We start from the raw sequence: 25,294 nt of genomic DNA on the forward strand, positions 1-25,294 counted from the left end.
AAGATACTGCTGCTTAGCTGTGTTCTCCACCAGCAGCTGATTTAAAAAATGGATACATCAGTCAGTGAGTATTATTTCTCTGGATTACCAGTGTGTAAATGACCTATAGTTCTAGTTTCCACTTATTTTTGTAGCTTTGACAGACAAAATAAGTAGTACAGGTTATACACATAGGTTGTTCTTTTAAGATTAATAGATGCACATAAATAAATATATAATCTTGCCTTCCTCTCTCCCCAACCCCCAAGAGAACTCATGTTTTAACAAAAAAAGAACGGAGTACTTGTGGCACCTTAGAGACTAACAAATTTATTAGAGCATAAGCTTTCGTGGGCTACTGCCCACTTCTTCGGCTGCATGTTTTAACACTCAGTCTCATAGGCCTGGGCACCTTTCTAATTGTTTCTGCTGTTGGACTTCCCCTTTAATACCAGAACTCAGTGTGAGCTGCTGATACACCACTTTCATATTTCTTTCTAGTTATCCCTGTTGCCAAACCTGTCCTCTGTTCAGAACAGTATGAGGCTACTGTAAATACATCTTCAGAATTCTGCTCTGCCTACTAATTTTCCCTGGGAGCAGATATCAAGGCTGATGTTTAAAGAAACAAACCAAAAGAAATCCAACAGCCAGTACTGGTAAAACCATATCCATAATTGCAAGATCTGCATTCTTCCAGCATAAGAGAATTGTGACATGTTTCAGGCAATGAGTCAAAATCTTGTGTCTGCTACAGTTGCATCACTGGAGTGACCAGCTGAAGTTTTAAGTAATTATCAAATATTGTAACGATCAAAAAAGGCCCACTTGAAATTACAGTATTATGATCCATTGTGTTTGTGGTCACCTTCAGATTACACACGGGTTGTAGTTCAAAAGGTTCACGGTTGTTTTTTAATTTAGAAAAGCACTATAACTTGCCCAACGTTATAAAATGATACCAGATGTTACACAATACAAGATTACATCAGTATCTCCCCTGCTCTCTACTCAGTTTACATTCAGAGTCTATCTAGAGATTAAGGAAAATTGTTTAGCTGGCCTTGAAAATGTTTTATAGATTCTGTTCAGGTCCTATGCTCTAATTTACAAAGGTCTTAATGAAGCAGTTTTTCCAGGAGTATGTGTGTTTACCTCTTTCATCATACCAATTTGAATGGTCAATATGAGCTGATTTTAAAATAGGGGCCAAATAGTGAATGAATTCTTGGAACACAATGAAAATTCTCTAGAACCAAGGATGCTTGAGTATCCCATCTGAAGATGATTCTACTTCTGACCAATATATTTTTGTATATTTTTCTTGTACAATTTTGTGTGTCCTAACTATACACGCAGAGCAAGGAACTGTATAAATAAACTGGGAAATAGTTTGTTTCTTTAACAATAAGGTGAATGACAAGTGCAGCATTTACTCATTTTTGTCTGAGTGAGGACTGTAGGATTTGCAATTAAAAGTGCCTTTTAACTTTTGGATAGGAAAGAAGTGCCATGTCAGATTTTTACTTTGTTCCTGTTTAAGTTAAAAATAATTTCCTTTCTTCTATACCTTGTCTAATCAATAGCCTGCTTGTGAGTTTCTTTTTTGAAGTTGGCATTAAAAAAAAAGGAGAATTCTGGTGCTGATTTCCTTTTAAGTCCTGATCCTGCAAGTTATTGTACATAAGCACAGGGTCTGGCCATGGAAACTTGCAGGATTGGGGCTGTAGAGTGGAATAAATCAATAGTTTGAGAATACTGGATGGGATTTATGACAATTCCACAAAGATACTCAACTATGTTTCACTGCTGTGAGGACTGAATTATATAGCTAATTATTCTTTCACCAGTCTTGCTCTAAGAATCACAATTTTGGTCAATCTCTTAATTAACTGAAAAGTCTTTACAACTGTTTTTCATTTTTCTTATACATTTTACTTACATTGAAAACTTTAAGCAATTATCAAAGGTTTGCTAGCAGAAGCTGTCTCTTAGTATACATCAAATAATACTGTACTGGACAGTATAGAGAAATATTTTAAAGCAGTTATTTAAGACAAGAGGCTGCCTACTTAGTTTTTGACACAGAGCAATACTTAAGTTTTGTGTTCATTTCCCCCCCCCCCCCACTTGATTTTCCTCATTTCTCTTTTTACCTCAGAGGTACATCTTTCACTCTGGATTATTTTTGTTGAATGCAAGGAGAAGAACAGTCTCAGCAGGATTTCCTCCCTCCCCCTGCCCCATTTGAAACGTCTTGTTTTCAGAGCTCCCTCAACTGGAACACAATTAAATATTTGGGGGGAAAATGTGACATTTTAAATGTCACTGGAATACACAGCAAAATCTGCATACCCCTATTACCTTTGGAGCTGGTCACCATCTTCAAAATTAAACGGGGCCATAATAGTCCATAGGATTTGGAATGACAGTGGAGATGATTTTCTCAAAACAAAATTAACTCCAGGTTAGCTTTCCATCAGCCATCGCTGCTCTGGCCTGTGCTATTAGCTCTCACTTTTATGCCGATATAGGAGACAAGGAGAAAACTTGTATTGTACCCATCCCCATCCTTGGCTGGTTGACACTATTAGGCAATGCCATGTCTAGTTTAGAGTGGAAGTTTAAAAGGACAGAGCCCATGTCTTCTTACTTGCCTGTAAAGCCCCCGTACCCTTGGGCAAACCACCACCACCAGAAGACAACATGACACCATCAACTAAGGCTGGATTAAATATTTGAGGGCACAGGGACCCTTTCACCCCACAGTAGGTCACACACGCGTTATTTATAAAGGTACCACTGAAATGCAGCCACCTCTGGGTGTCAGGGCAGCAACCAGACAACACAAAATGGGGTGTAGAGGGGGTGCCCGAGGAATGGGGCGTGGGGCCTGCTGGCCCCGGGCAGAGCCAGGTGCTCTGCAGGTTGGGGTCACGGATGCCCCCCGTCCCTACTAGCCCGTGTCAGTCCGGCGGGGCAGGGCGGGGCGGGAGTACAACCCCCCAGCCGCCACCTGACCCGCTCCGCCGTGACAGACAGCCCGTGCCGGTCTCGAGTGCTGGGAGGCGGGGCGGCTCGCCTGGTCCCAGGGAAGCTCCACAGCCGGCACCTGCTGCAACGCTGGGTGGGGGCCAACGGGCCGGAACCGTCACCGGCCCCCGCAGGCTGAATGGCGGTGAGTGACTGTCCGTGGCCGTACACCGGGCGGGGGGGGGCTCTCAGCCCCTCACGGCACCCGACCGTAAACCTACTGCCCCTCCGCAGGGCTCCCTGGCCCCGCCCCCTAGCGCGCCCCCCCCCGCCCGTTACCGGCCCCCCATACACCCAGCACGCTCCCCTCTCGCTGCCCGTTATCCCCCACACACTCAGAACACGCGCCCCCCCCACTGCCCGTTACCGGCCGCCCATACACCCAGCACGCTCCCCTCTCGCTGCCCGTTATCCCCCACACACTCAGAGCACGCCCCCCCCCCCCCCCCACTGCCCGTTACCGGCCGCCCATACACCCAGCACGCGCCCCTCGCTGCCGTTACCCACCACACACTCAGAACACGCGCCCCCCCCCGCCCGTTACCGGCCCCCCATACACCCAGCACGCTCCCCTCTCGCTGCCCGTTACCCACCACACACTCAGAGCACGCGCCCACCCACTGCCCGTTACCGCCTCCCTCACCCACAGCCTGCCCCATGAATGCCAGTTACTGCACCCCCCAAAATCTTAGTGCCCCCACAGCATTCCCCCTCAATGCCAGTTCATGCCCCCTGCATTCTGGCACCTCATCACTACCAGTTACTGCTCCCCCAACACATAGCACCTCATCACTGCCACGCATGCCTCTCACTGTTCTCAGCACCCCTTTTCTTCTTCTCCTGGCTACCAGGGCCCTTCCACCCCAAATTTCCATGGGGGCTCTTAGTGCAGGGCTTAAAATGGGATTTAATTTCCATTGGCTCATGGGGATGCTACTTGGCATCCCTCTCATTTGAATAACATTTAACATATGTCTTCAAACTACTGATCAGATATCAACTATCTACAGCATCTACAGATCCCAATCAAACTGGAGACCCAGTGTGCTGGGGTCTGTACTAACAGGTATGAAGACACTGTGGGTATGTCTACACTGCAGTATAAACCCAAGGTTTGAACTCAGACACAAGCCTAGCCTCCCCCCCACGCGTCTACACACAAATCACGCTAATCCGAGGCTAAGCAGCCACATTTTGGGAGTATATTAAAAAGTCTGGGGTATGGGTGGCTGGACTCAGGCTCGCATAATACAGTGTAGACACTGGAACCCCACGTTGGGACACAGGATTCAACATTTCCTAAGGGGGGGTGGTGGCTACAAATGAGTGTCAATGCTCAAGCCCTAGGTTAACAAACCCAGGACTGCTAACTCAAGTTCTACTAACCCTAGGCTTACATTCAGCATAGACATACCCTGTCCCTCTCCTCCAGACTTTACAACCTAATTAGCTCAGCTCAGAGCTAATAGGTGCCCAAATAGGCTTTTAGACTGGTCTCAGATTTGGATTTCTAAGGCTAAGCCCAGGTCTGCAAGATACAGGCTTGTGGACTTGATGTTTCCTAGCCAGCTTGAGCATTGAGCACCACACTGCATTGTAAACCTAGGTTTACAATTGTTGGACCCAGGTCTCACAGCCATGTTAACATGTCCATACTGCACTACTCAGACCTTCTGGCTCAGGTCTGCGGCTTGACCTGCATTCACCCTGCAAAATGGCAGGGCTTGGACCCGAGTCACAATGGGACTTGGGCTCTAACCCACACCCCTCATGTCCTAGGACCCAGACTGATTTGTGCTATTAGAAGCCTATACCCACCCAAAACTAAAGACCCTCCTCCTCAATTGAGAAGGAGGAACAACTTGACCTAAGCATCAGCTGAGTACAGGAGACAACAAATGAAAAAACAGGAGCAGATGATGTTTGGTCAGAATAACATCTTAGTAGGAAATAAGAGGGCTATTTCCACATATGCGTGCAGCACCCCCTGGCTGCCCCTACACCTAGAAGCCAGAGGGGGACATGCCAGCTGCTTCCTGGGAGCCACGTGGCGCGGAGGCTAGCAGGGAGCCTGCCAGCCCCGCTGCACAGCGCCGCCAACGGGACAGTCAATGGCCTGGTCAGCGGTGGTGACTGGAGCCGCCAGGATCCCTTTTTGACCAGGTGTTCCGGTCAAAAACCGGATACCTGGTCACCCTATTAATGCCCAGTGCTATTCTGGGGATTGAAAAAGTAGGTTTTATTTTCATCACAACTAGGTAGGAAACTAGTTTCCCAACCCAGAAGAATATGAGATTTCAGAAATTTTCCCATCCCAAATTGGGACAAAGTCAAAATCTCAAATAGTTGTGAACCAATAATCCAGATTGGATCAATTGAAATGTTTCATTCTGACCTTTTATTCCACCTTTTCCCCCCTATAAATTAACTTACATTTTGAAACAAAGTAGTTTAAAAAAAGAACTTTTTGGTTTAGAAAATGTTGAAACATCCCATTTCAACAATTTGAAATTTATTTCGACCTGGGAAATTCACTGAAACTGACCTTTTCCTGTGAACAGTTTTGGTTTTGATGAATTGTCATTTTCCAACGAAAAACAATTAATAGAAAAATTCCCAACCAACTCTAGTTTTAATTTCTTACTCCCACAGCCCTGAAACTTGATTTCTGTAAGTTCTCAGCAACTTTAGATAAGTGTGAGATTTTTTCGTCTCTCTCTTTTGAAATATTGTTTTAGGTCAAGTCCCCTTCTCCCTCCTGTAACCTTGCCCCTGACCATGGTATCCTGCCCAACATATAAGAAATTTCTTTTTATTGCTCTTTTATGATTCAGCTTTCAGTTGCTGTTCCTTCTCTGTACTAAATGTGCTTTTCTCGAATGACGTGGTGGAAGTGGAAAGAAGAGAAAAAACAATTTTTTGGTCTATTTCCATAGGTGTAACAAGAGCCACAGCAGAATGGATAGCCATCCTAGGTGAGTCAGGAGTGTTACTTTATAGCAACATATAATACCCAGAAGAAAAATATTGCTGAAAAAAGAGAGCCTATTGAAAAAATTTAGCATTATCCTTCCTGGGGAGAAAAGGCTGTAAAAAGACTGCACATGGTTTATAATGTTAAAAGAAACAAAATAATCTTTTAAAAAATGTTTCATTTGAGTAATTTCTTTTCCTACTATCCCTCTATCTCCTGTCCTATGCATTGAATTTGTATTCTTGGTTACTCCTCCACAACATGAGTGTTCCCTGACCCTGAAGTGGTTTACAAGAAGTGACCTGAAAAGTGTTTCAGGTAGCACAGCCATGTGGAAAAGAGGAAAGCTTCACACTGTTTTTTAGCCAAAGCAGTAACATAGGCTTGAAAATTATATATTTTTTAAAAGGTGTTTCTCCCATCACCTTAGATTAATAGAGGCTACAAAATTATTTCCTGTAATGGTTTTCAAGATTGCTTTTTGAAAAAAATGTAAAAGCCAGTTTTGGCTAGGGCACAAATACTCTCTCTTTCCCATCTTATCTGATGTTCCTCTCCTTCAGTACCCAGCCACCTTTCTCTTGTTTAAACAGTCTTCCATATGAAAGTTCTAGGTTGAATCCACACTGTATAAAAGAACTAATCCCCTGGATCCCTTCTCAACTGGTATTGAAGTAATTTGCCTTGCTGATGTGGACAGGGTCAACACTTATTGCAGGAAGCAACACTCCAGGTAGACTTACACCATCAGTACTTGCAGCCTGGGTTCCACGGGCACAAGCCTGTTCTAGTGTGTCAGCCTTAGCTTTGATATTCCCCTTTTATTTACTTTTGTCAACCTAAACATTTATTTTAACATTCTGCATTTATGTTCTTGAAGGAGATTTTCACCCCCACCCCCACCCCCGCCCATGTTTGCCTCCTAGGAATTCATCTATTCTATATGGCTGCATACACTGTTTACATAGTTAGATCCCAGTCCTGCAAACATACAAACACATGAATGGTTCCATTGAAAGTTATGCAGTGTTAAGCATATACATATCTGTTTGCAGGATTGGGGCTTCAAGCACTAATCCTGCAAGCTGATCTGTGCAGATCAACCCCTATGCCCATGTGGAGTCTTGCTGAAGCTGATAGGAAACTGCAAGTTTGCAGGATAGAGTCTTTAATAAAAGTGACAGTTACTTTTTGGTAGAAATAGCTCCAGTGAGGTCTTCATGAACTTCATTTGAGAAACAGAGAGATGCTCAATATCATGGTTACTGGGCACCTCTGTCCCCTTTCTGGTCTCTCTAAGTGCATGCCCTCAAGCATCTGGTCAACTCTGGGACGGAATTCGACAAATCTCTCATAAATAGACCTAGTTATTGGCTACAATACCCTGTGTATCAACTGTTCTTACTCTGCAGGACCAACTGAGTTCAAACACCTGCAGTTCTCTGGGAGTCTCTGACCAATGGCATACTGTGATAAAACTGTCATCTTAAAACATAAGTATTGTTTATTTTTAACAGTAGGAACAATGCATTTAGAGAAAACGAAATTTAAAACAGTCTACACATTTCTCTCTTACCTAAAGTCTTATCGTCACCTGGTTGTAAACTAGGCAGACCTAACTTCTTCCAACACACTCAGTAGGTCCCTGTGTCTCAGTGTGGTTCCCCCAAACAACTCTCTCCCCCTTCTTTTGAAAGAGCAGTCCTAGTTAAACTTGCCACATCTCTTTTGATCTCCTGTGTTCTCAGGCTTTTCCTTTCTGGGCATTGTCGCTTAACTCTCAAATGTTTGCTGAGAAGTGACTTATTTTGAGCCATTCTTTCCTATCCTGCTTGTTTTTCTCATCCTATTAAAACTAAATCAATATACTTATACATTAAACACCCCAATAACCAGGTCAACATGCAGTATTCATAAATTACAGAGCAGTTCTAAAATCAGTCACATCTAATAACCTGCAGGATCAGGCCTCAGGAGCCATAGTATCCAGTAGTGCTGATCCAGTTTCTAAATCAAGCTTGCATGTATCAAATGGAGATGTTGTGTCTGGCATCATTTTACAAGGCTTCTAGAATTGCAAGGTTTCAAATAACTGTTTCTTCTAATACAATATCTGACAGGATCTTAAAGTTGTGAAGCTGTTTAGACTTTCTCTTCTTTATTTAAGATCAATATACTGAAAAATGATATGGCAATGACAGATGGTTAGCCCTGATCCTCTAGAGCCACCTAACATATGTGCATGTCCACAGGCTTTAATTTCTTCATTAAAAATTACAATATCTTCTTTATTATATAGACATGTTTAGCATTTGTTGTTGTTACCAGTTCCAAACACTACAATGAACTGTCCACGTATCTAAATAGTTGTAAGATATCTGGGACTATTCTATGCAAGTTTAATAATCCTATTATAGCTTTTTTTTTTTTTTTTTTTTTTTTTTAAAGTCCCACTTTGCTATCTATCCTGGCATGTTCTAGATGTGGTTTAAGATAATAGGGGCTATGTCACATAAATATTTAAACAAGTCAAGAGGTGGAAATATGTTTGACAAAGAGTAAAAATTTGGTGCTCACTATTTCATTTCTATTCCCGCCCTCCCTCTTCCTGACTCCCACTCTGCCCCCCCCCTGAGCATGCCCCGCCATCATCCTCCCCCCCCCCCCCGCTTCATGCACACTGCGGAACGTCTGATCGCAGCGGAAGGGAGGGGGAGGCACTGATTGGCGGGGCTGCCAGCAGGTGGGAGGTGCTGGGGGGAGGGGCAGAGCTGATCGGGGTGCTGCTGGTGGGTGCTCAATTTTTTTTCCCCTGGGTGTTCCAGCCCTGGAGCACCCACAGAGTCAGTGCCTATGTGATGCACACCCCCTTTTGAAGAACAGAAATTAACCAGTCAGATTTCTTTCCCCTATCCCTAATAAAACAGAATGAGTGTTATGTTGTTTTAATAGGATGATCAAAATTGCTCCAGTTGCCTAGCTGGGATTATTTTGGTCTAAGGATATGTCTTCACTGTAGAGTTAATCAGGTTATTTAGCCTCAAGTTAACTTTTCTTAAATTAGCCTACATGGAGTGAGAGTGGCCACACTCTGAAATAACATTTGAGCTGTAGAGTGGTCATGTTAGTAGCCGACAGTTAGTTAGTACTAACTGCAGCTGTAGCCTGTACCCCGGCAGGCCAGGCAACTCCAGTTACAAGCACCCCCACACTCAAAGTTTTTTTTTGTGTGGGTAGGACTTGAATTGGGGCACCAATCGAGGTATAATTCTAACTTCTCTAACTCAGCAGTGAAGACAAGTGTTAATTGTCCTGTGAATTACAAAGAGAGGTGCAGCCATATGCAGTTACAACATTGTAAAGTTAGATGAACTTAGTTTAAATGAGACAGATGCTTAATCAGAATGAACTGGAATCCACCAGATTGTCCCAATTAAGTGAGTTATACTAAAGAATGCTGAAGAAATCATAAACTATGACAAATTTTATTTAGCTTTGTTCTTTTTGTGTGTATTATCAGTTTGGCAATTAGATTATTTTTATACAAAATTAAAACATGTAAATGTTGCAAACCTGTGAAATGTCTTCCAATGGACTCTCTAGTGAAAGTCAACCAATACTTGTCAGGTCTTCACATGAGATCTGAACTGGTGTTACTTTGGAGAACCTGAAAGATAAAAATTTTGAGGCGAGTTATGTCCCTTTGACTTTGTTATTTGGGGCAGTCATGATAGGTGCTGACTCTGTGGATGCTCTGGGACTGGAGCACCCACGGAACCGGCAGCCCCGCGAATCAGCTCCCCCCCCCCTTTCAACGCCTCCCATCCACTGCGATCAGCTGTTCAGCGGTGTGCAGGGGGCTCTGGGAGGAAGGGGGGAACAAGGGGTAGGAAGAAGCGGGGGGAAGGGGCGGAATGGGTCAGGAATGGGGGTGGAGAGAGGCAGGGCAGGGGCTTGTGCGAAGGGGTGGAGTGGGGGTGGGGCCTGGGGCAGAACGGGGGTCTAGCATCTCTCGGGAAATCACAAAGTTGGCGCCTGTGGCATTCAGTATATATTTCATGAACAGATGTGTTTTTTGTTGAGTCGTTTGGAAATTACCTTTAAACCTTTGAAAGCATGCTAACATTCAAAATATCTAAAAGCTATATAGACAAAACACTGATATAATTTCTATTGAATGAAAATCAGTTATCTGAGCTGTTGAGCCAAAAAGTTCCCTCATTTTGTTTTTCCAGCCTATATTCTACACATTTTAAAGTAGCTAGGAATTCTGAGCTTTGTTTAGTCAGTGGCCATAAGCAGAAGCACCATGTTTGGTGAAGTAGCTATGTGTGGGGTAGAAAATTGGAAGTTTACAAATACCTGCAACATTGTATATACAGCTGGTTGCATTTTTTTTAAACAAACCTTTTTCTCCCATTGGAAAAGATGGGTTTGTCAAAATTGAACTTTCCTGCGGGAAAGTTGATTTTTGCAATTTTTTTCCTTTCTTTCAGAAATCAAAACATTTTCTTTTGAGAAAAGTGAAATGTCAGCTCCAAAAGGAAAATAATTTTTAACTGTCTATTTAAAAGTAAAAGAGTATTATTTCAAATTGATATTTTGACAATATTTTTAAATTAAAATAATTATTTCTTAAAAATAAAATAAAATTCTTAAAATAATTTTTGCAAAATAACATTGTCAAGATATTAATTTTTCAGACCTTTTTGTTTTGTGAAAATTTGAGTTCCCATCCCAGTTTGGGATGAAAACAAACATTGAAATATCAAAATTCCTTTTTCCATATAGCTTTAATTGTACTAATCACTTTCAAGCTACGCTGCAGTAAATAGTCCTAATGATTAAAAATATGTAAGTACCAATTCAGACATCATTATGATGGACTATGGGGCTTTCATACCAACTAGACATAATGCACAAATAGATTTCAAAGAACATTCAGAAAGTACTATGTCAGCACTGATTGGCTAAATCGTTTTGCAATAGTAATATTTTATTAATTTCTTGCTTTGTTGTATACATAGTAAATTGCTGAAACAATTATTTGATCTGTTTACTTATCTCTTTCTCATAGTCACTCCGAGGATACCAATGGAAAATATAGGTCAGAAGACCAGTCTGTAGTCAGCAGAATGCAGAAGAAATACTGGAAGACAAAGCAAGTCCTAATCAAAGTTACAGGAAAGAAAGAAGACGAGCATGTGGTTGCATCTGATGCAGAGCTGGATGCCAAACTAGAGGTAAACGTAAGGATTATGTGACCATGTCTATACTACAAACTTTGGTTGATGCAAGTTACATTGCTGTATAGCCACCAAAGTTTGTGCATTGCTCATGTGCATGCATACTTGGCTGCTTGCGTCAGCACTGCGCATATTCTCTAGGTGTAATTGTGTTGATGTAAAGTACAGTGCACCACGGGTAGATATCTCAGTGTGCCTCACGCTGCTGTTTGACATGATATCTTTTAGGAACTTTTCGCAATGTGTTGTGGGATAGAAATGACTTGCCAAGGAATCTCTGGGAGCTAGGGGTCAGGTTACCAGAATGCAACTTACTCCATCGCATAATTTTTATGCCTTTTTTTTTTTAAATCCCACAAACCTGTGCAGCACATTTTGGTGTCCACCATCTCAGACAGAAGCATGGAGCCCACAGTGCTCTGCACTATTCTCATGAATGTTGCAAATACAGGACACATGATTCTCCTGTATTTTCAAACACTCAGGAAGTACCGCAAGAACACAGGGGACATGACAATTTCTTCTTGGACATTTTGCAGAGGAACATCTCAGAAAATAATTCAAGGTTGTTGATGGTGTTCATGGAGCAGTTGCAGACAGTGGAGTACTGCTTTTGGGTCCATGAATTGAGCACTGACTGGTGGGATCGTATCATTATGCAGGCTCAGGACAATAAGCAATGGCTGCAGCATTTTCTGATGTGAAAGGCCACATTCCTGGATCTGTGTTCTGAGCTCACCTCAACCCTCTAGCGCAGGGACACCAGAATGAGAGTTGCTCTGACAGTGGAGAAATGAATTGTGATCACTCTCTGGGAGCCTGCAACACTGGATTGCTACCAGTCAGTGGGAAATCATTTTAGAGTTGGAAAATCCACAGTGGGGGGCTGTCATCATGCAAGTGTGTAGGGCCATTATTTGTCTTCTGGTATGCAGGACTGTGATTATTTGCAATATTCAGGACATAGTGGATGGATTTATAGCAGTGAAGTTCCTGAATTGGACTGAGGGCAATAGATGGCATGCACATTGCTTTTTTGGCACCAGCCCACCTTGCCATAGAGTTCTTCAACAGAAAGGACTACTTTTCTATAGTTATCCAAGCGTTGGTCGATCACTGGGGACGCTTCACTGATATTGATGTGGGCTGGTCAAGGAAGGTGAATTATGCTCATATCTTCAATAACACAGGACTGTTGAGAAAGCTGCAAACAGGTACGTTGTTTCCTGACCAGCAGATTACTTTTGGAGATATTGAAATGCCAATAGTGATTCTGAGGGACCCAGTCTATCCCTTGCTGATGAAGCTATACACGAGTCCCAAGTCTCAATAGCATCAAGGAAAGATTCAGCAACTGACTCAGCATGTGTAGAATGACTGTTGAATGTGCTTTTGGTAGATTGAAGGGATGCCGGCAGTGCTTACTCACTAGATTGGATCTCAGTGAGAAAAATATCCCAATGGTTGTAACTGCCTGATGTGTCCTGTGTAACATCTGTCAGGCAAAGGGGGGAAAGCTGCTGACTGGGAAGAGGTGGAGAAGCTGTCTGCTGACTTTGAACAGCCAGACATGGGCTATTACAGGAGCCCAATGTACAGCTATGCAGCTGAAGGAGGCTTTGAAACCACACTTTAACAGTCAGCTATAGTAGTGTTCTGTGATGGATTGTTCTTTGGGCCTGGAAATGGGACTTTGAAATTGGAAAGGCAGCAATAATTTCTTTCCATTTCATTGCACAAATGTAGTCCATGTAGCTGTGGCTCTCACATAATTGTGAAGCTGTGGTTTTCCTTGCTGTCCCCCCATATGGAATGGGGGTGGGTAAGGAGGTGGCCTATGGGTGGGGGTAAGGAGGTGGCCTATGATGCCACATGGAATGTGGGGGGGTGTAGGGAGTTGCTACTGTGGAGTTCTCCAAGGACTGCAAAAAGTGGGGAGGCCAGGATTTTTGGACATGTAGGTCAAACAGGGTCTGCATCATTTGGATTTGCTACCTGAAAAGACCCATAATGTCTTGATGCATCTTCCTCTCCTTTTCTTGCTGGGATTCCTCGGCCTGTCTCCTGTCCGCTCTTTTCTTCTCCATGCTGTCTGACATGCCTGGTGTTTGTGGTCCAACGCAGCATTGATTTGCACAATCTCACTGAACATGTTCTCCCTCATCCTCTTTTTTCTCCTCATCAGAGTTAGCCATACTGCAGGTATGGAGGGGGCATCCCTCAAAGCAGCAACTGCTGCTGATAAAAACAGACAGATGTATCATTGGATTTACAGTCATAACAGAAAGGGAAAGAAAATTTTCAAAACTCCCTTCCCTTATTCCCATAAAAACTTTTAATAAGCCATGTTTATTGACACTTTGGCTGTGGAGCGCCTCTGCACAGCACCGCTCCACAACCCCAGCCATAATAACTATTGCCCGCTAGGGAGGAGTATGGGGGAGGGAACTTCAGTTGCATGAAACAATAAATGTTCAGTTCTTATTCCATGGGTATGAGTATAAGGCAATGGCACAATTCTTCCACTTTACTCTGTGCTAATTAGGCCTCAACTGGAGTATTGTGTCCAGTTCTGGGCACCACATTTTGGGAAGGATGTGGACAAATTGGATAAAGTCCAGAGAAGAGCAACAAAAATGATTAAAGGTCTAGAAAACATGACCTATGGGGGAAGATTGAAAAAAATTGGTTTCTATGATTCTATCCACAGGCAGTGGTGGTTTAAAGCTGATATCTCATTCCTGAAGGCAACAATGACACAGAGAGCACAGCTGCTACTGGCGTTCTGAAACCACCTGGGCCCATATGCCTCTAGTCTGTTTACTGCAATGGTGCCAGCCAAACTCATCACAGAGTGCTGTGGGAAAGTGTCCTACCAAGAAGGAAGAAATAATACAGCCAGCCTTATCAACCCTTGGAGATTATTGCAGAGTATTTCCATTGAAGTTTCCTCAAGATCTCACTGGAGGATACAAGGGACATCTCCCTATGTATATACACAAACTGCTCCACATGTCTTCCCCTCGCCATTTAATTCAACAGGGGAATGAAAAGCAGATGCCAACATTACCTCTGCTTGTTGTACTGCTACCTCTTTAAATTTAAACGTTGTAAGGAAAAACGTATGCGCACACTTACCCAAGTCCCTTCCCCTTCATTGGGCTTGTCCATGCTCAGCTGCCAGGACTGTGGTGGAGTCTTGAATAGGTTCTGGCTCATGGGACAGCTGAAGCCCCCCAACTGTCTCCTCCTCTTTCTCTTCATCACTGATCATGGCAGGGCTGTCTGTCTCAGGCTTCTCTAAGGTTTCCTGAAGGGTACTGGTAGGATCTCCACCAGTATGGCATGCAGGCCTTTGTAAAAGTAGCACATCTGTGGCTCAGCACCAGATTGATTGCTGCACTCCCTGGCCTTTGGGTATACCTGGCGCAGTTCCTTAGTTTCCATGTGGCACTGCTACTGATCCTTGTTATTCCCCTCCGCCTGCATCCTCTATGCATTCTGTTTGCAGATGTCCATGTTTCTAGAGCTGGTCCATAGCTATGCTTGCACAGCCTCTTCTCCCCACAGGCCCAGGAGATCCAATATCTCCTGTCTACTCTATGGAGCCAGCATGGTTGGTTGGGCAGATGCATACAACAAATTAGGGCTGCTAGCTTTACTCACCAAGGCAGGCAATCAAGAAAAGGCATTTCAAAAATATGCAAGGCACTTTAAAAGGTGGGGCTGTCTTCTGGTTTCTGTGACTCCTGGGTGGTGGAGTTTGCAATTGTGACTAGGGCAGTCATTGTTGCAGGGAATGGGGCATTGTGGGACAGCTCCTGGAGGACTGTTAGGGTTGACACAGGTCATGCACTACATGCATGTTTACACTTGCACTGCATTGACCTCAATAGGTCAACCATGGCTCCATGCCATTTGTGGAGGTGGTTTTACTGGCTCATTGTAATGGGGCACTTAAGTTAGCCAGAGATAAATTTAAGCACAAGTAGGTCGACAGCTGGCAATTTAAATTGACTTAACGTTAGCGTGTACTAGGCCTGTGCACATTGAAGCAACAGAATTGGTGTCTGGCAGAGTGATGGAAAAAGTATCCATAGCACACTGCAGAATTCTAGTGAATACATTACATTTTCTTAGCATTTACTACCAGTGACTTAATAGTATATTGACAAGTACTATTTGCTTGCAGTGGAATGGGCAATTCACACTAACTTGAAGCTCACGTGGATTGTAGTGTAAGAGTGGCATTAATTTCTTATCAATTTTTTTCAGAAGCAAAAGGAGTTATTACAATAAAATACTTTATAGTTAACTGAATTGTCATTAGTATGTCTACACATAAATCACTGCTTATTTTTAACAAACTATAGTGGGTTAATTTAGCTGTTTACTGTTTTCTGCATTAACTTAAGTGTAGCATGTAGGCTCTGCCAGCTAGATTGAGGACTCCGAGGATTTATTTATGAAAGGATTTTGGAATATGCTTTTCTGTTCAGTTTTGAACAGATGCAGCATTAAAGGCTACTGGGGGACATAACTCCTCCATGTGTCTGATTTGATAACTGAAGGCTCACTGCCGATGAACGAGGGATGCCTTAAGTCATTTTCTGGCAGCGTGTGCTCTGGACTGAGTGCAGTCTCTGTCTTTGCACTGCACAAAACATTTCCCCTCTTTCTTAGATCAAGAGATCAGTGGTCCTCTTGATGTAGCTACAAGATTTATAAACAAATTAAATAATTGCCCTCTTGCTGATAGGAACACAAAGTAAAACTATTAACCTGCCTCCAGCAGTGGACAGTTATTTTTAACAAGGTTACAGTAGAGTAAGAGGATGAGAACATCAGAAGGAATCCTAGATCTAAACTCCACTGAGCCAGATTCTGACTTCATTTAGACAATTGTAAATCCGGAGTAATTCAATTAAAAACAATGGTGCCATTCAGTCAGCTCTAGCAAAATCAATGGTGTTAATCCAGATTTACATGGCAGTAATTGAAATCCAGATCTAACTCACTGATTGTATGACTTGAGATCATTAATTTGACCTCCTACAGCCTTAATTAATCTAGTTTAAAATTGATAAGAATTAGAACCCCTTTGAAAAAATCAGATGATGTGTTTTTAAAAAAGCCTTCTCTTGGAGGAAAGAAATTACAAAAATGATTTCTCTGTAGTAACTTGAATTTTTAGAAAAATTATGGTCGATTCTCCTCTTCTAATCCAGTCTATCCAAGCAAGGGAATCAAAGCAACAGATGTCTTGTTAAGAAAAATAGTCTGAGATGTAGATGCCAGCCATTTTAAGCAATCTCTAATCTGCTACAAATTAAATGTCCAAATCCTGTTTTTTGCGTGCTAAATGGAGGCATTAATTTTTGCAAGGAAAGCCCCTTACAACCCAGACATTTCTCTACTATCCATTCTTCTGAATTTTTGGAGCATCTCCAGACCTTTGATTACATGTAAGACGCAACAATAACATTTGTGGTATGAAAGCTATTTGACTGCAATATGAACTATTTAAATAAGTGAGTTTCACATTACATTCATTAACTATTATCCACATCATTTCAGTAGCCTTTCTTTTACTACATAGGTTCTCTCATGAAGGATAACCTTTGGTTAAAATAGATCTCCTTAATACATAAAAACAGAAGAATTTTTTCTTAGGTTATCACTGTCTATTCTTTCAAGCATGCATCATAATAGTGCAACAAACTGGAAAAACCACCATTTTCCAGACATTTGTGAAGCTGCATTTAAGACATCTTGACACACACTTGTAGCTAGTCAATTTCTTTAGCTAGTCTGACCATCACTAAGGCAACATTTTAGTCCCAGGTATTTTCAGTAAAAGTCATGGACAGGTCATGGGCAGTAAACAAAAATTCACGGCCTGTGACCAGTCCATGATTTGTACTATATTCCCCTAACTAAAACTTGGGCTGGGGGTTGTGGGTTCTCTAGGGGGGCAGTCCAGGGGTAGTGGGGGCTGGGAACCCTGCTGGGGGGGGCAGGTGGCACGCAGCTCAGGATCCCCACTGGTGCTGGAGAGTTGGGGGAGAGCAGGCGGCAGCATGCAGCGCAGGACCCCCGCTGGTGCTGGGGAGGGGGAGGGTTGACAGGGCTAGCAGGCTCCCTACTCAGCTCCGAATGGCATATCCCTGCAGCTCCAAGGGGGAGGAAAGGCCAGGGGGCTCCCTGCGCTGCCCCTGCCATGAGCTCTGGCTCTGCAGCTCCCATTGGCCAGGAATCGCAGCCAATGGGAGCTACAGGGGCAGTGCCTGTGGGTGCAGGCAGCGCACGGCTGCAGAGTCCCCTGGCCCCTCCATCTAGGAGCTGCAGGGTCATGCCGGCTACTTCCATGGAGCCCCCCCAAGTAAGTGCCACCCCACACCCCAACCCTGAGCCCCTCCTACACCCAAAGTGCCCCAGCAGTGGCCGGTGCGGCTGGCAGGGCCGGCTCTAGGTTTTTTGCTGCCCCAAGCAAAAAAATTTTTGGCTGCCCCTCCTCCCCAGGCTCTTTCTCCCCCTCCCCCCCCCAACTGCACCCTCCTGCCGCCCCAGCCCTGGGTCACTGGTAACTCGCTCCCAGTGCGGGTCATTCAGCAGGAATTTTGGATGTGCACAGAACACAGACAGGATTGGTTCCCATATGGTTACAGAACTGCAGTAAAGTGGAACAATTTTCAGCTTGTGTGATTGGAGGATATCTGGATGCATATTATAAGACTGTCCTACATAAATGAGGAAAAGTTGAGGTGCCTTTATTATTCTTTTGTTTCATTCTTTGTTTCTATGGGGAATTTGCCAATGCAATGTTACTGTCTTCCTTTTAAACAACTAAAACTAAAAAAAAACCAAAAAAACAGTGGCTGTTGAAAATAGCAATTCCAGTCCTAATAAGCACTGGGAAGCATTTCTTGCTCAATTTATTCTACTTTTTCTACAGCAAGTTACAGTGGATCTAGGGCCGGCTCCAGGCACCAGCCCACCAAGCATGTGCTTGGGGCGGTGCCTGGAGGGGGGTGGCGCGGCGGGGCACTCCTGCCCGAGAGCGGGGCCGCGACTGGGCTCGCTGCCCTCCCCGCGGTGCTCCGGCCACCGGGGGCTCTCCGCCCTCCCCCCCGGCACTCTGGCTGCCGGGAAGAGCGGAGAGCCCCGGTCGGGCTCGCCGCCCTCCCCCTGGCGCTCTGGCCGCCGGGGGCTCTCCTTCTTCCCCCGGCGCTCTGGCCGCCGGGGAGAGCAGAGAGCCCCGCTCGGGCTCTCCGCCCTGCTCCCGGCGCTCTGGCCGCCGGGGAGAGCGGAGAGCCCCGGCCGGGCTCCCCGCCCTCCTCCCGGCCCTCTGGCCGCCGGGGAGAGCAGAGCCACGGCGGGCTCGCTGCCCTCCCCCTGGCGCTCCGGCCGGTCGGGGATTGCTTGGCGCCCTCCCCTGCCGCGCTGGCGGGGGAGGGGGAGCGGCGGGTGGTTTTTTTGCCTAGGGCGGCAAAAAAGCCAGAGCCGGCCCTGAGTGGATCAGTATATTTGATTTGGGAGAAAGGAAGTAACAGCTGCCCAAATAGAGCTTGAGCACTCCTGAATTTTGAGGGTGTTCAAATCTGGAAGGCAGGTGCTAGATTCCCTTTCTGAATATTAGCTAAATCTGGAAAAGAAAAGTCAATTTCTGCTTCCATGGCTCAGAAGTGTAAATCCTCCTACGTGCCTGGTACTGTACCTAAAGCTGCCCAGGTCTTAGTAGAGCCTCCCCTCCCTTACTTTTCATTTTAAATTCTGGTGGGATCTCCCTTGCTAGGCTTCAGATAGAGAGGTGCACTGTCCATTTAGTCCACCCAATTCTTTCTTTGGGGGACAGCCCAGGGCTGGGGCGGCAGGAGGTGCAGGTGGGGACAAGAGCTGGGGCGGCAGGGGGTGGGGGGAGAAGAGCACAGGGCTGGGGCGGCAGGAGGTGCAGGTGGGGGGAGAGCCCAGGGCTGGGGCAGCAGTGGGGTGCAGGTGGGGGCCAGAGCTGGGGCAGCAGGGGGTGTGGGCGGGGGAGAGTCCAGGGCTGGGGCAACACGGGAGGTGTGGGCAGGGGAAGAGTCCAGGACTGAGGTGGGGGGCGGCAAAAAACCTAGAGCTGGCTCTGTCCCTACCATTCACAGCAAACTGCAGCATGAGATTTCAGTTCCACTCCTTCCCCCTCCCTTTCCTGTTAATTGCGCCAACGGAATGCTGGGAAATGTAGTTCTTTCCCTGCTCCAGGGCTGGCTCTATAGACAGGGAGCTAACCAAGGAACTACAGCTCCCAGGGCCCCCTGTTGGTTCTCAGCTCCCATGCTGGATTCTTGCGCCCCTGCAAATTTGCCGCCCCAAGCAACTGCTTGCTTTGCTGGTGCCTAGAGCCGGCCCAGGGGCTGCCTGATCTGTTCGAGCAGCCCCAGAGCCAGCTGCACTGGCCACTGCAGAAGTCAGAGATCACAGAAAGTCATGGAATCCGTGACCTCCGTGACAGACATGCAGCCTTAACCATCACCTTCCACATTTCCTTATTCTCTGATCTCGCTTTACAAGCTTTTGATAGTGCTCTTTTAGGTCTATTATAGAAGCTTTAGGAGGGAAATGGAAACCATCACCAATGGCTGGAAGTGGTATTGCAGCAGCCCTGCCTCAAATTTACCCAGTATTTTCTCCGACTCATTCTAGCTGTCTGGTCAAGCCATGTAACAGAGTCCGATCTTTTTGGGGCCTCAGAGTCTGTCACTTAAAGTCTACAGAACATAGCAAAACAACCAAATCTTCAGCCCAGCCAGGCTTGACTATTAGCCTCCTCCTTTGCAGGCTAACCCCAGCTGCAATAAACTGTCCAAACCCTAGTTCCTAGGCTTCAACCTCACTACCTAGAGGCTGGCATACTCTCCCTTTACCCAGGTTTTGAGGCAGGCTGTAATCCCTGACTGGGTCCTGTCTTCAGCGAGGCCATAGGACAATCTGTCTCCTCGATTTTCCCCACTGCAGGGCTTCCTTCCTCTTAAATCCAATCCTACACAGATGTAGCAGGGTGGGGCTTACAGAACAGGGCTGACTGTCCCAAAGCCTTTTACCCTTAAAAGGGGCATGCCACCCTGTTACAGAAACATTTTACTCATTGCTGCAGTAGTACCATCTTGACATTTGGCTTCCTGAGTATTTGCTACCCTCTCTTCTCACAAGGAAAAGATCTAAAATGTCTAAAAAGAAACAAATCTTGGCCTGTCTCCCTGACATCTCATGGGTGACTGGCCGTCAGTTCAAGCTTCCCCTCTAAGCCCTCACCACCTATCATGGATAGCAACTACAATTTATCACTTCGGTATTCCTATATTTCCACATATATAACCAAAAATTGTTTACCGTGTTATGGTATTTGGGTTTCTACTTCATGCAGTAGCACTTGCCTTTGACAAACATTCCTTCATGCTTGCATTCATCCTGCAGATGTCCCTGCTACTGATTTTTTCCACCATCAAAAGAATTACTAAACATCCGGCAAATGGTTGGTGACTGGAAAGAAAATACTGATGATGCTGTAATGGTATTAGTTGTAAAGGTCTTGGTTTTCAACAACTAGGAGGGCCCCATATAGTCCACAGCATGGAAATAGCCATGGAATCTATGTTTTGCTGCTCAAGTACTTATCTGTCTGAGATGGTACGCACATATGTGGGGTGGCCAGCCCCTCCCGCTGCTGTGACTACATGGTAGCTTGAGCAGAGCTAGTGAAGATATATCTCCTTGAGCTGGAAATTCCACTTCCAGCTTGAAGTGCAGACATACCCCGTATAAGTAACCTTCATTTCTTGTGTGTGTCTTTCCTGATTATATTGAGTAAGTTTGTTTGCAGGTCAAATTCAGCCCCAGTGTAAGGAGGTGCAAGATCCTTTGACTTCATTGCATTTGCTTATGCTAGAGATGAATTTGGTTCATAGGCTTTGGATAGATTCTGCCTAGAAGAATATTTACCAATGGAAGTCATATATATGATTATCTCAAGTGATTTCTAAAAGAATCTCTCTAGCTTTAAATTTCTTTTACTGGTAAACTTGCTCAATCTTAGCCCGTAGAACGTTATATACCAAACAGACATTTTCTTATTTATAGTCACATTGCTATTTCCATAGACTAATGTACTAACTCTTTTTTTCCCCAAGGTTTTTCACTCCATTCAGGCAAGTTGTATAGATCTTCTAAAGACTATTGAGAAATACCAGCAGAGACTCAATGGTATGTAATAACATATGTATTTTAATTTGGTGTAATAACAACCACTAATTTTTTTTAATGTTTTGAATTTAAATCCATTGTTAAAACCAGATAACTGTTTAACCTAAAACAACCTTCTGGCATATTTGAAACGGTTTTTAATTTCTGGAGAATGTCACTATTTTAGTGTAAACCCTGAGTGCCAAGATTTGGGATTTCGTGATAGAATACATTAATGCTACCTATATTTATACTAATTGCAGAAAATGAAGAACGCCGTTATATGGCTAATTCAACTAGTTCTAGAAGCCCTAATTCTTGAGGCTCTCATTGAACTAAGGGAAGCCATTACAACTATTAGAAAACATGACCAGTGGTTTATATAAAACTTAATTTTAGTTTCCCTAAATTTTCAGAAAAGCTCCTCCCTGTTTATGAAAATAAATGATTTTAAATAAAATTGGGAGTTTTTCCAACTTAAATTATGGCGCAGTATTATCTCTATAAAGTTCTACAGATAGTACAAGTAACAAAGGATAATAAAAGTAAGCAGACAAGGATCACTGCTTAAAGTACATCCTTTATGAATCAGAGTTCAATTAAAAGTATTTTTAAATGTAGTAATAAATTACCATAAACAACAAGATACTAATGACTAAAGTCTTTTGTGTAGTATGACTCTATATTCTTTATCAGTGTCTCCTACCAGAGAGAGTCTCAGATGCCCAACTATCCCACATGAAAAAAAGTACTTGAAAAGTCTGACTTGGACATTTGCATGTTTTACTTTAAAACGTATTCCTTCTTTCCTTCCTCTCCACCAATACATACCATATCCAACTGTATATGCTGTCAAAACCTAAAGATCTTTTTATCACTTTGAACAATAATGTGCTTGTTTTCCCACCCTCTGGGGACTATTCTTAATATGATAAACTAACACTTCCAATGTATTTAATCTATTTATATTGTGCAATTATTTCCTTTTATAGTTATGTCTGAGGAGGAAAATGAGCTTGGGCTCCTTTTAAAGGTTCAAGGAGAGCAAGATGCTACTAAAGCTGGCAAAATGATGGAAGCCACTGGAAAGATCCTCTGTTCTTCTGCTCAACAAAGGTTTTCAATTATTTTATGTAGTCTTCCTTCAAGTTACATTTGGTGCTATTAATATAAAGTTATGTACATGAAATAATGCATCTGTTTGGTGCTTTAAGATTCTGAGGTTAGATCCATGGAAAGCAAATACAATTTTATGTAAAACAAATAGACTATAATAGAAGAAATATATACAGAAAATACAAATAATCAAGAAGTACAGACAGTAAGATCAGTGTAATTTGAATTGCAAATATAAATATAGAATTGAATTGAACTTACAAAAAAACCCCATACTGTTGCACAAAACATACTGGGACAAATTCTGCAGTCTACACTGTGGGGTAAATTAAATGTCATGAGTAAATTGATCAAAAAACATTATAAGTGGGTGCAAATGATAAAGTAGTATAGCTTGCACTGAGAAGGGGCAGCAGGAAAATTGCAGCAGGGAACAGATCTGCATCTCCCCTATGCTGTTACACCATCCTATTAGCTGGTTTTCCTGCTGTATTCCCTTGTTTGTGCCTTTGGTGTGTAAGTTACTCATTTTAATCTCCGCTGAGAGCTGTATTCTGCCAACCTTATTTATGTCAGGTAGTACCTTACTATGTAAGCAGTCCCATTGCAATTAATGGGCCTATGAGTATGAATTATTACCTATTATGACTAAGGGTGGCAGAATCAGGCCTGATGGACTTCTCTTGCAAATTAGACTACCATATCATTTACATCAGTTTTCTGATTAATGTACATCATTTACATCATCGAAGTTAGCCAGAGACTTATATGGGTGTTGCATTTATTTACACCATGACTGCATTTTACCCAAATATCTTCAAGCTCACAAAGGAAAAACAATCTGATGTATAGAAGGAAGTAATATTTCTCTTTAAAACTGATTTCTTTGCTATCTCTGCCTTGAAAAGGGTACTTTGGTTGTTGAAAAGAGGTTCTTTAATAAGGCCATTCATAATGGGTTTCACTGCTGTTTGAAGCAAAGATAGAAGTGTCACAGAACATTTTAATTAGTCTGGGGTGTGTTAGTTTATCTTAAATGGGGTGCTCCAATCCCAGGTCTGTCAATGACCTGCTGAGTAATCTTGGACAAAGTACTTCAGTTTTCCCCAGGTGTAAAATGGAGATGATAATACTTACCCTCCTCTAAAGTGCACCGAAGAGTTATATGTAAGTTCTAAATTTGAACCTATGTTTAAAAAAAAAAATTGTAAAGCATACCAAAGGTTAAGGTTACCCAGACAACCTTAATTATGCCACTTTGAATCATAATACATTATTTTGTTAGTTAATGATCACATACCGTTATTTCCACTATAAATATGACTAATTCAGAGCACAGGTTGGATGAAGGACAGTTGATTAAATATGTATTTTTAATCATGCTTCATTCACTATATAAAGTCTACTCTGTCCATGGAGGTCCGAGATGTGCTCTCAGGCTTTATCTAGATTAGGAATTAAAATAGATTAGCACACATTAGCTAACATATGCTAACACATCAGTCTAGTGCAGACAAGGCAAGCTGCCTTTAACACATGTTCAGTTGGTCGAATTGAAGCCTGGGATCCCCCCAGGTTTAACTTGACCAGTTTAGCACGTGTTAAAGGCAGCGTGCAGACTTTCAAAGTGTGTAATATATGCTAACACAGGCTAACATCACACCTTCAATTCTAGTCTAGAAAATGCCTCAGTTACACAAGTGTAAAGTGAATGGTAGTTGCAAACAATTTGGCTCTCAGCACCTCTCATTGACTGTCTAACCTTGCCTCATTCACTATTCACCATTCAGTTTACACATCAAATGTAGCAGGGGACCTGTAGAAATAAATATAATGGAACAAGAAAGTGAATTTCACCTCTTCAAAAACAAAACAACTTGAGGTGTGGAGAAAAAATTCAGCTCAAATCGGGACAAATCAAAACCTCAAATTCTTGTGGAAGTCAAATTCTGGAATATTTTGTTTCTGAAATGAAATATGCTTCTGGGGCTGTCAAGGAGTGTAGCCTGAAAACCCTGGCCTCCACTGCTCCATGACTGCCCCCATCCCAGGAAACCTGTCAAGAATCTGGGAGCCTTGGAACTTGGCCTTGAAGTTTTCAGGCTGCTGAGGAGCCAGACACCTGGAACCCCTTGGAGCCTCAGCAGCCACAAGGCGGACTGATGATGAGCCAGGAGCTCAGAAAGCCCTGGCTAATTTCCTTTGAAAGATTAGTTGAACCTGGAAGACCCTGGCCAATTTCCTTTGAAACCCGCAGAACATTTTGCTTTTCACAAATTGGCATTTTCCAACAAACTAATATTCTATTGGAAAATTTCCAACCAGGTTTAGAAATAATAGCATATGATTGTGTAAGACTATCATAAGTTATATGAATGCGGGGCAAAGTTAGTTAACTTTTTGAGTTCTTCACCTTACATCTTACGTCCTGATACCGCAAACACTTGTGCAGGTGCTTAACTTTATGCACAGGAGGACTCGCATTTAACTTTGTATGCAGAAAATTAATCAGGATCATGGTCTTCAATTTCTTTTAATGCAGTTTTTTTCTTGGAATTTCCTAGGGTTTTTAAAAAATTAAATGATAAAGTTAATTTCCAAAATGTAGAATTATTTGCCAGACAGTGCTATGAGGCAAGGCTGAAGCCCTTCAAAGACTGTATGGAACAAGGCAAGGATCCTCCTTAACCCTGCCTCAATGATAACACTGGAGGAGATTATTTTT

General features: G+C 43.4%; 1 protein-coding gene across 1 annotated transcript in view; it reads left to right on the plus strand.

The window, feature by feature from the left end:
• The first annotated feature begins 3,076 nt into the window (after positions 1-3,076).
• ICA1L (islet cell autoantigen 1 like) overlaps positions 3,077-25,294 on the plus strand; it is a 57,064-nt gene continuing 34,846 nt past the window's right edge. The window contains exons 1-5 of the mRNA XM_054044260.1: positions 3,077-3,157; positions 5,949-5,987; positions 11,064-11,229; positions 21,402-21,474; positions 22,446-22,569. Of these exons, the coding sequence (XP_053900235.1) occupies positions 5,971-5,987; positions 11,064-11,229; positions 21,402-21,474; positions 22,446-22,569 (380 nt within the window). The 5' untranslated portion in view covers positions 3,077-3,157; positions 5,949-5,970. The remainder of the gene's footprint in view (positions 3,158-5,948; positions 5,988-11,063; positions 11,230-21,401; positions 21,475-22,445; positions 22,570-25,294) is intronic.

The sequence above is a fragment of the Malaclemys terrapin genome, chromosome 11 (assembly GCF_027887155.1).
Source record: "Malaclemys terrapin pileata isolate rMalTer1 chromosome 11, rMalTer1.hap1, whole genome shotgun sequence".
Classification (NCBI taxonomy): Eukaryota; Metazoa; Chordata; order Testudines; family Emydidae; genus Malaclemys; species Malaclemys terrapin.